Source organism: Phycodurus eques, chromosome 1, assembly GCF_024500275.1.
Source record: "Phycodurus eques isolate BA_2022a chromosome 1, UOR_Pequ_1.1, whole genome shotgun sequence".
In the NCBI taxonomy this organism is placed as follows: Eukaryota; Metazoa; Chordata; class Actinopteri; order Syngnathiformes; family Syngnathidae; genus Phycodurus; species Phycodurus eques.
The window spans coordinates 42965837-42981125 of record NC_084525.1 but is presented as its reverse complement, the minus strand read 5'-3'; the positions used below and the strand labels follow the sequence as shown (position 1 = coordinate 42981125).

General features: G+C 40.5%; 1 protein-coding gene across 3 annotated transcripts in view; it reads right to left on the bottom strand.

Moving 5' to 3' along the window:
* dip2ba (disco-interacting protein 2 homolog Ba) overlaps nucleotides 1-12879 on the bottom strand; it is a 79707-nt gene extending 66828 nt beyond the window's left edge. For all 3 annotated transcript variants that reach the window (XM_061693393.1, XM_061693404.1, XM_061693413.1), the window contains exon 1: nucleotides 12615-12879. In XM_061693393.1, the coding sequence (XP_061549377.1) occupies nucleotides 12615-12699 (85 nt within the window). In that variant the 5' untranslated portion in view covers nucleotides 12700-12879. The remainder of the gene's footprint in view (nucleotides 1-12614) is intronic.
* Between the last annotated feature and the right edge of the window lie 2410 nt (nucleotides 12880-15289).

Sequence of the window (15289 nt, the reverse complement as noted above, 5' to 3'; positions counted from 1 at the left end):
TTAAACAATAAGTCACATGTAAAGAGTGCAGCAGAGTTTTCTGCCCCGCAAGGTAATACAACTAATCTGTTCAACCATCTGAAAAGATGGCAGAAAAAGAGTCAAAGTACAAGAAATAAAGCGGCTGAAATAAGTATTTACCTTTTTTTTTTTTTCACAAAATATACTTCCAAAGGTGCCATTGACGTGAAACGTTCACGCTGTTGGGAACAACCCAAGTAATCCATACATACAAAGAAAGAAATTAAGTTGTGTGTAAAAATGTGAAATGACAGGGAAAAAGTATGGAACACGTGAAGAAAAGGATGTGCAAAAAGGCATGAAAAGCCAAGACAACACCTAAAATCTATCAATAATCAAACAGCAATCCAGCCCCTTGTCAGTTCTAATGAATATCAGCTGGTACAGTCCTAATTGATGGCCTACAAAAAGGTCTAATTGCCAAGGTGTGAGTCAAGACACATCTCATGATGGGTAAGAGCAGAGAGCTGTCTACAGACCATTGCAAACTAATTGTTGCAAAACATAACGATGGCATTGGTTAAAGGTGCATATCTAAGCTTCTGAACGTTCCAGTGAGCACGGTTGGGGCCATAAAAGGTATGTGGAAAGCCAATCATACCACCATAGATTGCCTCCATCAGGTGCTCCTCGCAAGATTTCTGACAGAGGAGTGTAAAGAATAATCAGAAGAGTTGTCTAAGAGCCAAGGACCACCTGTGGAGAGCTTCAAAAAGACCTGAGTTTAGCAGGGACTGTTGTCACAAGGAAAACAGTGAGTAATGCACGCCGCCGCCATGGCCTGTATGCACGCTCACCGCGCAACACTCCATTGCTGAAAGAAAAGCATGTCAAAGCTCATTTAAAGTTTGCTGAACAACATTTGGACAAGCCAGTTAAATACTGGGAGAATATAGTCTGGTCGGATGAGAGCAAAATGTAACTGTTTGGACGCCATAATGCACACCAGGAGGAGAAATGGCACTGCATATCACCCTAAAAACACCATACCAAGAGTGAAGTTCAAAGGTGGGAACATGATGGTGTGGGGCTGCTTTTCAGCAAATAGTACTGGTAGACTTCACATTCTTGAAGGAAGGATGGTTGGGCAAATGTACAGAGACATTCTTGACAAAAATCTGCTGCTATTTACGAGGATGATGAAAATGAAACGAGGGTGGACATTTCAGCAGGATAATGATCCAAAATATACTGCCAAGGAAACTCAATACTTCCTCCCTGTGTCATTTCACATCATGACACACAACTTCATTTCTTAGCTTAGTTGTTCTACAACCCCAATTGCAATGAAGTTGGGACGTTGTGTTAAACATAAATAAAAACAGAATACAATAATTTGCAAATCATGTTCAACTTATATTTAATTGAATACACTACAAAGACAAGATATTTATTGTTCAAACTGATAAACGTCATTGTTTTTAGCAAATAATTATTACCATTTAATTTTATGGCTGCAACACGTTCCAAAAAGCTGGGACAGGGTCATGTTTACCACTGTGTTACATCACCTTTTCTTTTAACAACATTCAATAAACGTTTGGGAACTGAGGACACGAATTGTTGAAGCTATGTAGGTGGAATGATTTCCCATTCTTGCTCGATGTACAGCTTCAGCTGTTCAACAGTCAGGTGTCTCCGCTGTCGCATTTTACGCTTCATAATGCGCCAGACATTGTCAACGGGAGACAGGTCTGGACTGAGAAGCCGGCGGCGTTTCTGAGTGTTGTTGATAAATGGCTTTTGCTTTGCATAGTAGAGTTTCAAGTTGCACTTACGGATGTAGCGCCGAACTGTACTTACTGACATTGGTTTTCTGAAGTGTTCCTGAGCCCATGTGGTGGTATCCTTCACACATGGATGTCGGTTTTTGATGCAGTACTGCCTGAGGGATCGAAGGTTGTTGGTTTTCGACCTTGCCGCTTACATGCAGTGATTTCTCCAGATTCTCTGAACCTTTTGATGATATTATGGACCACAGATGATGAAATCCCTAAATTCCTTGCAATTGTACGTTGAGGAACATTGTCCTTAAACTGTTGGACTATTTTCTCTCACACTTTTTCACAAAGAGGTGAACCTTGCCCCATCTATGCTTGTGAATGACTGAGCAATTCAGGGAAGCTCCTTTTATACGAAATCATGGCACCCACCTGTTCCAAATTAGCCTGTTCACCTGTGGGATGTTCCAAACAGGTGTTTGATGAACATTCCTCAACTTTCTCAATCTTTTTTGCCACCTGTCCCAGCTTTTTTGGAACATGTTGCAGCCATAAAATTCTAAGGTAACGATTATTTGCTAAAAACAATCAAGTTTATCAGTTTGAACATTAAACATCTTGTCTTTGGAGTGTATTCAATTAAATCTAGGTTGAACATGATTTGCAAATCATTGTATTCTGTTTTTATTTGTTTAACACAACATCCCAACTTCATTGGAATTGAGGTTGTACTTTCTTTGTATGTATGGATTACTCTGGTTGTTCCCAACAGCTGGTGAAATTTTCAGGTCAATAGCACCTTTGAAAATATATTTAATGAGAAAAATGTTGACGTGTTAAGTAGTTATTTCAGCCACTACATGTGATCCCCTCGTGCAAAGTGGCATTACAGACACTGTATGAAAAACGATTGCAGTCAGGCCAGCCTCCAATCAAAAAGATGAAGTCAAGCCAGCCGCCACAACAATTGTTTATACTATGCATTATGGTAACACGTCAGCGCTGACAGTACGTTGGAGGCGTGTTAACGTAATACATGTAAAAAGTGCACGATAGCGCTATTACGAAGCCTTAGACAGGTGCGCTGCCTGTCCCTGTTGGCATCAGTGGTAGGCTCCCGGCCTGTTGTCCTCACTGGCACCGGGCACATTGGCGGGGGGCCCTAGCCAGGCCATGGACACGCTCTCAAATGACCTGTTATTGGGACTACAATATGTTCCAATGAACTTGCACTCCAAGTCGGGCGTCTGTGCCAGCTGCACAAAAAGACAACTTTGGTTTTGGGCCTGGAACCGATTAACTCTATTTCCATTCATTTTAATAGGAGAAATTGCTTCAGTTTGCAAAGTCTTGGAACAAATTAATTTTGTGAACCAAGGTTTTCTTTCATTCTTTCACCTGGATCAATCACTGTAGTGTAGCCATACTGTGGGCAGGCTTACACCTGTCTTGGTGCGGTTAGTCCTCACTGCCTGGGACCACTGCACCTTCATGAGCCAGCTAGCTAGCTCCCCTCTGCTGTTGCAGTCACTTCCTCCTATACTGTATGCTCACCCCCTATTGTTTTGTATGTAACACACCTTTAGTTTATGAAAAATAAAGCACTGCACAAAACTGTACCACAACATATATTCTGAATAGTTGAAGTGCCAGAAGCAGAAGAAATGCAGTCGATGGACACCATTTTAACGTTAACAATCTTGCCTGTGCACTAACAGATAGAAAAGCTGTTGACTAGATACAAAGTTGTGAAATAATGGGTTTCAGTTTTGCAATAAGCGTGTCATCTGGCCAAGATATAAGCATCACCTTCCTCTTTTGTTCATTTAAAACCACAACCATGCAACACATACACACGCTGCTACAGAATACAGAAATCTGCACCAAAGTGTGAATCATCATATGGGTATCTTTAACACTACAGTATCCATAAGCCAACATCAGGTACAGTGTACGGCAGATCAAGGTTACTCAAATACAAATCTTAAAGGGCCACAAATATTTATTTCCAATGAGTCAAAGGTCTATTTAATGAAGTCAGTCAGGCTACAGTACATGTCATAATACTGTAATATTCAAAATCAAATGCGTTTTTCATTCAAAACAATAACAAAAAATATTTCAATTGAGACATCAATTAAAACAAATATTTGAATAATACAAAACATAACCCCTGGCATAAATCCAAAACAAATATATCAGGAGGGGTGAGGAACACTTTTCTTTCGAAACAAAGAACCACACAAAAAAAGAAGGAACGATACACAGGCAGGTTGTATATCGTTTACATAGAGACAAGTTCGGGATATACATGATGACCCAACCAAAATACAGAGTGAAAGAACAACAGTTCGGGGGGCGCAAATACTGTAGGTGGCTGCCTATTGAAGGCCTATGGCTCTTGCTCGGCCCACCCCTAACTATGTAGGGCTCGAGACTGCGACAGCTAACCGCAAAGATTGCCTGCTTAATTTGTTTTATTACAAACACAGAGTCAAGGTTTTAAAGACTTTGTTATGAAGCTAGTAAAGCTAGCAAATCTGTCTGTCTATCTATCTGTCTAAACCCTGTTTATAGCATACACATATGAAGACACTGTATGTTCAAAGTTAAAAATCTCAACCTCCTTTAAAGAGGACTGTATAGAAAAACAAACTATACTTAAAATAAATTGCAGTAATTGCAGTAGTAATGATTTATCCATGTTCGGTTTGGGACTATGATTATAAATAGGTGAATTGGTTTGTTTTGCTCGTAAATAATTTGCAAAATAGTGTGAATGATCATAAACGATACATTTAAATGGTGGTGGTACACTTGTGCAATCATTTTTAAATGTATGTCAATCATGCGGTTGTGGTAATGCTCAAAATTTAGTGTTTTTCCCAGGGGAAGAGTCCCCCCATCTGGAGATGGGGGAATCGAGTCAAATGACTTGAGTCGAGCCAAATGACTTGAGTAGAGTCAAACGACTTGACTCGAGTTGCCAGATGTATGACTTGCTTGCCAAATACTTGAGAAAGACTTGACTTTAGACTTGGCAGCCAAGATTCTAGAATTGACTGACTTGAACTAGATGACTTGACAAGTCATCTCGTTTGAGTTGGAAATCTTAGAGTTTGCCTTTTTTTTTTTTTTTTAAAGGGTTGTAATTATAATTGTATTTTTTTAACCACAGCATGAACATCAATAAAATACAATAAAAATAATAACATGTAAATGTGCAAATTCTGATATTGCTGTGTGTCCGTGCGTGTGTGTGCACAGTCAAAACTACAACAAAACAACTGCAATTTACTGCTAGGTGTTTTCTCAAGTTACAAGTGGGCTGAAATATTCACATTTGGCCAGACACTGCCAGACTAATACTACAATACATGAAACCGGTTGTTTTTGTTCAACTAAATGTAAACACGAGTAGCGTGCCGTTGCCTTCATGGTAACGACGACCTTCTAAACATGGTGGCCATGTAGGCACAACGATCAGACGGGCTCGCATATCTACTGTTAATACCTATGCTCGGGAAGCCCAGTAGATGACGTTGTGTGAGGTCTTGTTACTTGCTTGTATCATTTGATTGGTGAACTAGACTTAAACGTCACTAGCGCTTAAATTGGATTGGAGCAAACAGTGCCTAATGCGGAAGTCGAAGTCGTAGTCTCGCACAAAAAATAGTTAATAAGCAATAATTAATAAAAGTAGCGAGCGACATTTAGATCATTGTAACGGAATAAAGGTACCGTTACTTCTTAATAGCAGAAGCGACGGAAGTGTTTTTTTCTGGTCTCGTCAACTCCTGTGGACTTACCCAAAGCAGGTCCCGAGTGCACACCGTACAGGGGGAACCTCAGGCCGATGCACTCGCATATTAGTCCGGCGCGGAGTAATATTCAGAAATTACATTTGTGTGTGGATGGTAAATGTGTGGAATGGATCTAACTGCCAGCGTTCAAGGAGTACGAAACAGCCTATGACGACAGCGACGCCCCACAACCCCCAGGGAAAAACTCATTGGATCTATACGATTCATGGAAATGGCCTATTTTGAAACGGCGAATTTGGCCGAAAGATGAGTGATTTGCATGTATGTAAGTAACATAACTAAGGGTGGGACGATTTATGATAATTGTCCGAACCTTTCGTTTCGGTTCATAGGCATGCAAACTCTCTTTTTTCCCCCTCTCTCTCATTATCTAATGGGCACTCTAGAGCAGAAAGTAGCACCTAAAATATAATGTCAACCGCTGAATGCAGAAGAAGTGAATCGGCACTGTTAGCGGTCGTGGAGATTTATAAAAAACAATTTAAAAAAATTAAGTCTGGAGACAAAAGAGTCGGCGCTAGAAGATGCCAGGTGCGTTATAGGTCTGCTGTATCAGATCGCTTTGCATTACGATCATGGCGAGAAAAAAGTTGTTGACAAACACCACCATTAGTTACGTACAGTACAATTTTCATACTACCAAACCTGTTTGTTGAAGTGCTCATCAGTGACCATTAAAATGTCATCTGTTGTGGCTGCTCTGTGATAAAGCTGTCCGCAGTTTTGAAAATTGAGACGACAGCATATGAAACATAACCTTTAATCTAATGACAATTGTGCAAAGTCAGTGCTTCTAAATGAGATTGTTTAGTTGTGAAAATATTTAATCATATATGGCTTTTGCTCAATGGTGTGCTCTTCAGGAGGTAGGAGTTACAAGGCTGTCACCACACAGTACTCCGCATCGTTTGCTCAAAAATTGAGTTAAATTTAGTTTGAAATACAACTTTAAAACAATTGAGTGCAATAAATTCAATCAGCCGGCACAGTGAACGACTGGTTAGCACATCTACCTCACAGTCCTGGGGACCGGGGTTCACATCCAGGCCCCGCCTGTGTGGAGTTTGCATGCTCTCCCCGTGCCTGCGTGGGTTTTCTCCGGGCACTCCGGTTTCCTCCCACATCCCAAAAACATGCGTGGTAGGTTGATTGAAGACTCTAATTTTGCCCATAGGTGTGAATGTGAGTGCAGATGGTTGTTTGTTTCTATGTGCCCTGCGATTGGCTGGCGACCGGTTCAAGGTGTACCCCGCCTCCCGCCCGAAAATAGCTGGAATAGGCTCCAGCAGCCTGCGACCCTCGTGAGGTTAAGAGGTAAAAAAAAAAATGGATGGATAAATTCAATCAATCATAATTTCAGTTGTTTTTCATTTAACTTTTATAAAGGGTGAATACTTCTTTTAGTGATGATTTGTGGGGGGGGGAACATGACCACCACAATATATGTTGAGACTGGAGAAAGATTGTAAGACTTGACTTGAGACTTTCTTAAACCAAGTAATGCCTTGACTGACTTGCTTGAAATTTAATGGCGACTCGAGTTGACTTGGTTGATTTTTTTCCCAATGAAGAAAATACGGCTGCAACCTGCTGCCAAAAGTTGGCAACCGGTTTACATTCCCAGACCATAGAAATCCTTGGTTTATTCAGAGAACATAATGTAATCATTTTAAGTTTTGCGTCTTCTTTCTCTGTTTTCTGTTGTACAAGACAGCTGAGTCTAACAGACACGAAATGCAGAAGTAATGTTAATTAGGATTTTAAACAGTATCCCTACTTCCTGCTTATACTGCTGTACCATGTTAGTATTGCAAAAAATATGAAAAGTTACTCCTTGATTCCAACCCTGAAGCAGAACCTTTCACTACGTGCCGGCTATGAGAAAACAGTAAGTCATCTCCTCAAGTATGGCGCTCCTTCCTACTCCTACGGAAGTAAGTCAGTGAGAGTTGCACAAAGGCCGAGTTCAACTAAATTGTGTTGACGTCAGAGCTCCTGGCCACGCCAGCTCAGAGGAGCTGAATGGTGGTCATTGTGTTACCATGGTCACAGGGGGTCTTACGACAGAAGTAGCTTGCTTTCTAAGGCGCCATTTGGCAGGCCAGGGTTCATATCAAAGCAACACTTTAACAAACATTTGCCCTCACATCACACCAAGTCTTGTTAGGAACTTAATCCTTTTGTTAATCATTTTGCCGGTCAAATTGATCCATTCAAAAGTTAAAGAGAAAATGAGGAAAATTGTGAAAAGTAGTTATTCGGTATGAATCAACTGAAAAACGCTTGGTTGAATCAGTGTCATCAATAGATAAAATGAAAATGGTGCACTTTTTAAGAAACCAAAATGCCATTAACATTGCATCGTCAAAGAGAGCAAGTCATTTATTCAGATTGGTCAATAATTTGAAAAAATAGCACACCGACCTGGGCACTGACCAATATTATAAATTTGTAAAATAAATGAATAAATTGAGCTCAAGTGTGCTGCCGTTGGGACGAGCCTGAACTCCCTCAGATTCTGCCATGCCTTCATAAATTGGATAACCCAACTAAACCTAAATAAATACAATTAACCCAAAAGCTTATGTATGAAAGTAATTGACAAAGATGAAAACAAAGAACATATTTGCAATCATTATTAGGGCTGCACAATTAATCGAATTTCAATAGTGATCAGAATTTACGCTGGCACGATTAAATTAGCCTGATCGTTTGCGATTTTTACATTTAAAAAAAAAAAAACCAGCAGAAATATGGCAAAACACTGGATGAAAAACATGTAATCCCCTTGCCCAAATGCTTCTCTATAAAGTGGCGTTACCAGTACCCTGTATGAACAATGACTGCAGTCAGGCCAGCCTGCAGTCGAAAAGTCTAAGTCAAGCCAGCCACCACGACCATTGTTCATACTATGCATTACGGTAACATGCCAGCAATGCGGTGCGAGGGCCAACTTCAAAATGCATGCTTAAAATGGCACTGATGGACAATGTATTAATATGTGAGGTATTCATTTTGAAGTTTGAAGCCCTAGCATTGCATTGCCAGCGTGTTACATTAATGCATAGTATGAACAATCGTTGTGGCTAGTGGCCTGACTTCATCTTTTTGACTGGAGGCTGGTCTGACCGCAGTGAAAAACGCCAGGAGTAAATAAATAATCAGGAATAAATAATAATCGTGATTACAATACTGATCAAAATAATCATGATGATAATTTTTGCCATAATCCTGGAGCCCTATTATCAATTATTTGATGGAATAATCAGAAAAAAATTATTGCATTAAAATATATTGCAAAATTTTTTTTATCCGATAACTACACATTTAAAAAAGCGCTACAGAGTGTACTGAATGGTACTCCTCTCCCATCCCCATTGTTGTACCTGAACGACTTTAGTTCAATGAACGATAGTTCATTAACTACAACCCCAATTCCAATGAAGTTGGGACATTGTGTTAAACATAAATGTGATGACAATGATTTGCAAATCATGTTCAACCTATATTTAATTGAATACACTACAAAGACAAGATATTTCATGTTCAAACTGATAAACTTTATTGTTTTTTCAGCAAATAATCATTAACTTGGAATTTTATGGCTGCAACACATTCCAAAAAAGCTGGGACAGGTGGCAAAAAAAAACTGATAAAGTTGAGGAATGCTAATCAAACACCTGTTTGGAACATCCCACAGGTGAACAGTTTAATTGGGAACAGGCGGGTGCCATGATTGGGTATAAAAGGAGCTTCCCTGAATTGCTCAGTCATTCACAAGCAAAGATGGGGTTAGGTTCACCTCTTTGTGAACAAGTGCGTGAGAAGATAGTCGAACAGTTTCAGGAAAATGTTCCTCAACGTACAACTGAAAGGAATTTAAGGATTTCATCATCTGTGGTCCATAATATCATCAAAAGGTTCGGAGAATATGGAGAAATCACTGCATGTAAGCGGCAAGGCCAAAAACCAACATTGAAAGCCTGTGACCTTCGATCCCTCAGGCGGCACTCCATCAACAACCGACATCAATGTGTAAAGAATATCACCACATGGGCTCAGGAACACTTCAGAAAACCAATGTCAGTAAATACAGTTTGGTGCTACATCCGTAAGTGCAACTTAAAACTCTACTATGCAAAGCAAAAGCCATTTATCAACACCACCCAGAAACGCTGCCGGCTTCTCTGGGCCGAGCTCATCTAAAATGGACTGATGCAAAGTGGAAAAGTGTTCTGTGGTCCAAAGAGTATGGGGCTGTGTTAGTGCCAATGGCATGGGTAACTTACACATCTGTGAAGGCACCATTAATGCACCAGTGATAACTTGAACTTGATTCTCGACAATGTCCCATTGCAAAATCCACTAAATTATATATTTTGAATAGCTGGTACTGGTAATTGGAAGAATAAAAATATTCTGTAAATATTTATATAAATAGGGTATGTGAAATTGTGGTGTATATGTCAAATAAGAAAATAATCATTTAGAGTAATAAACAAAAACAATCATTACATCGGTGCAATTTATTTTTAACTTGTAAATCTCCACAAACACTTACACTTGTAACTTGTTTTCACTTCATTTTACCTCATCAGTGAGAATAATCCAGTCTGTCTTGAGTTTGAACATGGGCGTTGAAAGCTGGCTGAATGTCTGAGGTGGCTATGTGAAGGACAGCTGAGAGGTGGTCATCAGTGATAGAGGATCTGTGTTTGGATTTATTGAACATCATTGAGAATGTCTGTTCACATATGTAAGAGGACTAGAATCTTCTGAGCGTGCCTTCTCAGGTGTGGAAAGTTCTCCTCTTTGAGGGAAGAGTAAAAATCCAGCAGTGAGAGTGACCTGAAGCGCTCTGCCATATGTGTGTCAGACTGCAAGTTCCATCTGAACATCACTTGGTGCATTATCCACACTGCAGTTGAAGGGAGAAGAAACCACGTGTATTTGAAGTGTTTTGAAATCTTGAAATTGCCGTGAAAACTCTCCATGCAGTGCTTCTAACGTGAGTGAGTACTTGTGGAGGTGATCAGCTGATCTTGTTGCTTCCTTTAGTGTTGGCAAGTGGGTGAGAATGTTATTCTCCACTTGGCTTGAGAGAAGCTGCAACTTTCTCATGAAAGCCTTCACTGCACTGTACATCTCATGTACAAAAAGGCCTTTGGCATAGGAGTTCGACATTTAGTTCATTCAACAGTGCACTCACATCCACAACAAATCCTGCCACCAAGTCTTCATCTGAAAGCAGTGGGATGGCATGTCCTTTCTTCACACAGAAATCCTGAATCTGGTCTCTCAGGTCCCAGACACTTTTCCGTACTTTGCCTAGGCTGAGCCACCGGATGACACAGTCTCATTTTCCTCCAAAAGATCAACAAACTGTCTGTGATTTAATGCTCTCGCTCTGATGAAATTAACTCTTCTAGTTACAGCATCAACAACATGGTTAATTTTTAACACTGATTTACACAACACTTCCTGATGCATAATACAATGTAAGAATGTCAATTTCTGCACAGGGTTCATTTCTGTCACTTTATCCTGCATTCTCTTCAAAAGTCCAACATTTTTCCATATTTGGTCATGAAGTGGCGATTCAAATTCTAGTCTTTTAACACAACGACCTGTGTAGCACAAATTAAGCACACGGCTTTACCTTTGACTCCTGTAAAGAAGTACTTGGCAGTCCATGTCTTGTTGAAAACACTGCATTCGTTATCAACTTTTCTTTCCTTGCCGTGAGCTGACATCTTGAGGGTAACATAGCTAGCATCACTTGTTCCTGTTTACCTCCACTCACGGCTCACGCTCGCACGTGCGTCCGCACAGAAGTAATACAGACGTAACGCTTATCAAAATAAAAGCAAGTTGTATTGCATGCAATGCATACATATTTCTTTTTATGTATTTTCTCATTTATGATTGGCCTCACGCGGGCCGGACAGGGTCAGCCATCGGGCCGGATGTGGCCCGCGGGCTGTACAATGCCCAGATCTGATCTATCAGGTTGTTGACTAAATAGTTTGGGGGTGTGAATGTGAGTGTGAATTCTGCGAATGGCATGGCCACTAGTGGAGGATGGACCCCGCCTCTTGCCCAAAGTCACCTGGGGTAGGCTCCACCGCAGCCGCAAACCTATTGAGGATAAGGAGTGCAGAAAATGGATGGATGCATCTCTCCCGCCATCAAATGAATGAATACAACTCTCACAAGACCTCTCAATTACGATTTGCTTACATTTCATTCTGATAGCCAACACGGGTAGTTGAAGTGACGTGGCAATTGACTGGAAGAATGTGTCCCAGGTGCTTGAAGGTAGTGAAGGGTTGATGGTTGTTGCATTGTGTGTCTGTGTGATGTGTAAGAGGGCTACCAGCTGCTTGGGGGAGGGTACTATGAACAGTACGATGCTTTGGATGCATGCAGTAGTTCATTGTGTGTGTGTGCCATTCACACCCTTCAGTCAGTCCAGCTTGAAACTGAATGTGATGCTTTGTAAGCAAGTACGTACATCACAGTAATAGCAAGTTACAAAGCAGGGATATGGGTCCAGTACACCACAGGAGACTGGAGGTGACTCGCCATTCACAAACACCGTGACTCGCAGTTTCGGTCCAGTAAAACGTTTCAAAAGCCATTGGCCATGACACCACGAGTTATTAACAACATTATTAACAGCAGGCGAACTCGGCGAGATGACAGCAGAGTCAAGCCCTGACAAGTAGGCCCTTCTTGTCTCCGGCCATGGCTATCACACACGTACACACAACCACACTGAAATGATACATAGCCAAAAGACGCGACGCCTTAATGAATTCCCAAATATTTTTGACATAAAAGAAGCTTTGGTTTTAAAAGGCAAGGCGGGCATAAAAGCAGCAAGCGCGTCTCAATGCGTGGCTAGCAACATCCACTTTCAGATGACAATAAGCTAAGTGCAGCCGCATGCGTCCGCTGCCGACTTGACATCACATTGGCCGGCGACAGTCGAGACAGGTCTTGACATCAATGCCATTAGTGTCTCCAGTTCGCAGCGAATAGTTACCTTCCGACAACTCCAAGTCCAACTCCGCCAATTGCTCACGAACCTCCTTCGGCAGGGCGGATAAATCCACGCCGCGGTCTGCCATGACTTCGCCGAAAAACACGCGAGCGAAGCGCAGTGTCGATACGGGGGAAAGCCACTACAAAGTGGAAGGAAAGGTCCTCAAGACACAAAACAAGCATCCGAATGCGAGACACTGTCCTGTCCACTCCGCCATGATCAAGAGAAAGTCACACACAAGCAACTGCAACGGGCAGCGCAGAGGTCACGTGACTGCCTTGACTATCTCGCCTCCTCCGCCTTCGGTTTCTCCTTTTTTAAACGTTTTATTGAGAAAATGTAACATTCAAGGGTTGGAATACAAACACAGGCCAAAAGTGTAATTCCAGAAATACATTATACAGAGCACGTAAAGCCGAAGTTTCATGTGCTTTCACATTCGTGGACCTCTTTTCATTTACAACTAGTACTTCTACTTCTTCTTCTTCTTCTTCTTCTTCTTCTTCTTCTTCTTCTTCTTCTTCTTCTGTATTAACCTGTTTCCCAACTGTATTAGTGCATTACCGCCACCCATTGATCTGCAAGGATTACTGCATTTATAAATCATGAAAAAATAGACACACAAGAGCTTAGATTTAAAAATTTATTGCATTTATAAATTCTTTAAGATGGTCGTATTGTCTTAAAAAAATCCATTTAATTTTGATGATTTTATGTTTTGCTTGCTTCACAAAATTCTTTTAATAAATACTGCACCTATCCTTGGCACTCAGTTTGATAGAAGAGAATGCCAGATATTATTCTTCAATGATTCACAGGGGAACAGGAGAGCCCAAATTAAATAGAGAGTGAAATGATTAAATATTGAAATAAATATATATTGAAATGATTAAATAAATACTGAAATAGATATTTATAATATTGCAACACATAAATACTGAAATAATTAAACACTTCATGACATTATTATTTATTTAATTAGGTATTTGTTTACTTAACTTTGACACTCTTGCTCCTACATATTGAGCACTTCATTGATAATATATATATTATATATAATATATATATGATATTATCAGTATAGTTTCACAGTTTTCCTTTTTCTCAATCATGGGATCTTTTACCTTGCTAAATTTATGGATTCATTATATTCTTTAATTTGCTCTCTCACTCATATTTGTATACACCATAATTACATATTGAATCAGTTCCATTTTTGTTACATATTTCCCATTTTCATGTTTTCCCATCATAAAAAGAGCTGCATTTTTCGTCCAGCTTTAGGCCTGTGACCTTTTCAACAAAATCCATTGAGTTTTAGACATGAGGTGGTGTTTTGCCTACTAAGGATCAAGATGCTTACATGTTGGCTTTTTAGCAGATCGATACTGTGATATTGATACCTCCGAAGCTGGATCTTTATTTTTTAAGATACTTGTGTAGCCATAGCTGCCCTGGGGCGGTCTGACGGAAGCGTGGCTGCCATTCTGCGCCTGCAGCCCCTCAGACCACCGCCAAACATCCAACCACATTCATTCATAGGCAATGTGGGTTGAGTGTCTTGCTCAGTGAGACGACGACAACATGCACTCGGGCAGGGATGCAAACCAGCGACCCTCCAGTTGCAGGACGTACATTTACTCAGTGCGCCACGCCGCCCCGACATTCTAGAAAACATCCATCCATCCATCCATTTTCTGTACCACTTATCCTCGCGGGTCACGGGGCGTTCTGGAGCCTATGCTAGCTATCTTCGGGCGAGAGGCGGGGTACACGCTGTACTGGTCGCCAGCCAATCGCAGGGCACAGATAAACAAACAAACATTCACACTCAGATTCACACCTACGGCAATTTAGAGTCTTCAATTAACCTACCACGCATGTTTTTGGGATGTGGGAGGAAACCGGCGTACCTGGAGAAAAGCCACGCAGGCACAGGGAAAACATGCAAACTCCACACAGGCGGGGCCAGGATTTGAACCCCGGTCCTCAGAACTGTGAGGCAGATGTGCTAACCGTGCCACCTCTAGAAAAGATGGATAAAGAAATTTATTTTTAAAATGTATCCACAATTTGTTTTCCTTGTTAATTGAATATTATATAAAGTGTATTGACAAACCTGTGAAATAATATTTTAATGGAATATTTCCCAGTAATTTCAATTTGAGTCACCCAATAATATGAAACAGCAAGTATCAGATTGCTACCTCAATATACTCAAGAGTTTAAAACAAACTACTCTGATGTGTGTAGCGCATATATATATATATATATATATATATATATATATATATATATAACCCGAATTCCAATGAAGTTGGGACATTGTGTTAAACATGAATAAAAACAGAATACAATGATGTGCAAATCATGTTCAACCTATATTTAATTAAATACACTACAAAGACAAGATATTTACTGTTCAAACTTTTAAACTTTATTGTTTTTAGCAAATAATCATTAACTTAGAATTTTATGGCTGCAACACGTTCCAAAAAAGCTGGGACAGGGTCATGTTTGGAGGGAGTGTTTCCCCACTGTGTTACATCACCTTTTCTTTTAACAAAATTCAATAAATGTTTGGGAACTGAGGACACTAATTGTTGAAGCTTTGTTGGTGGAATTCTTTCCCATTCTTGCTTGATGTACAGCTTCAGCTGTTCAACAGTCCGGGG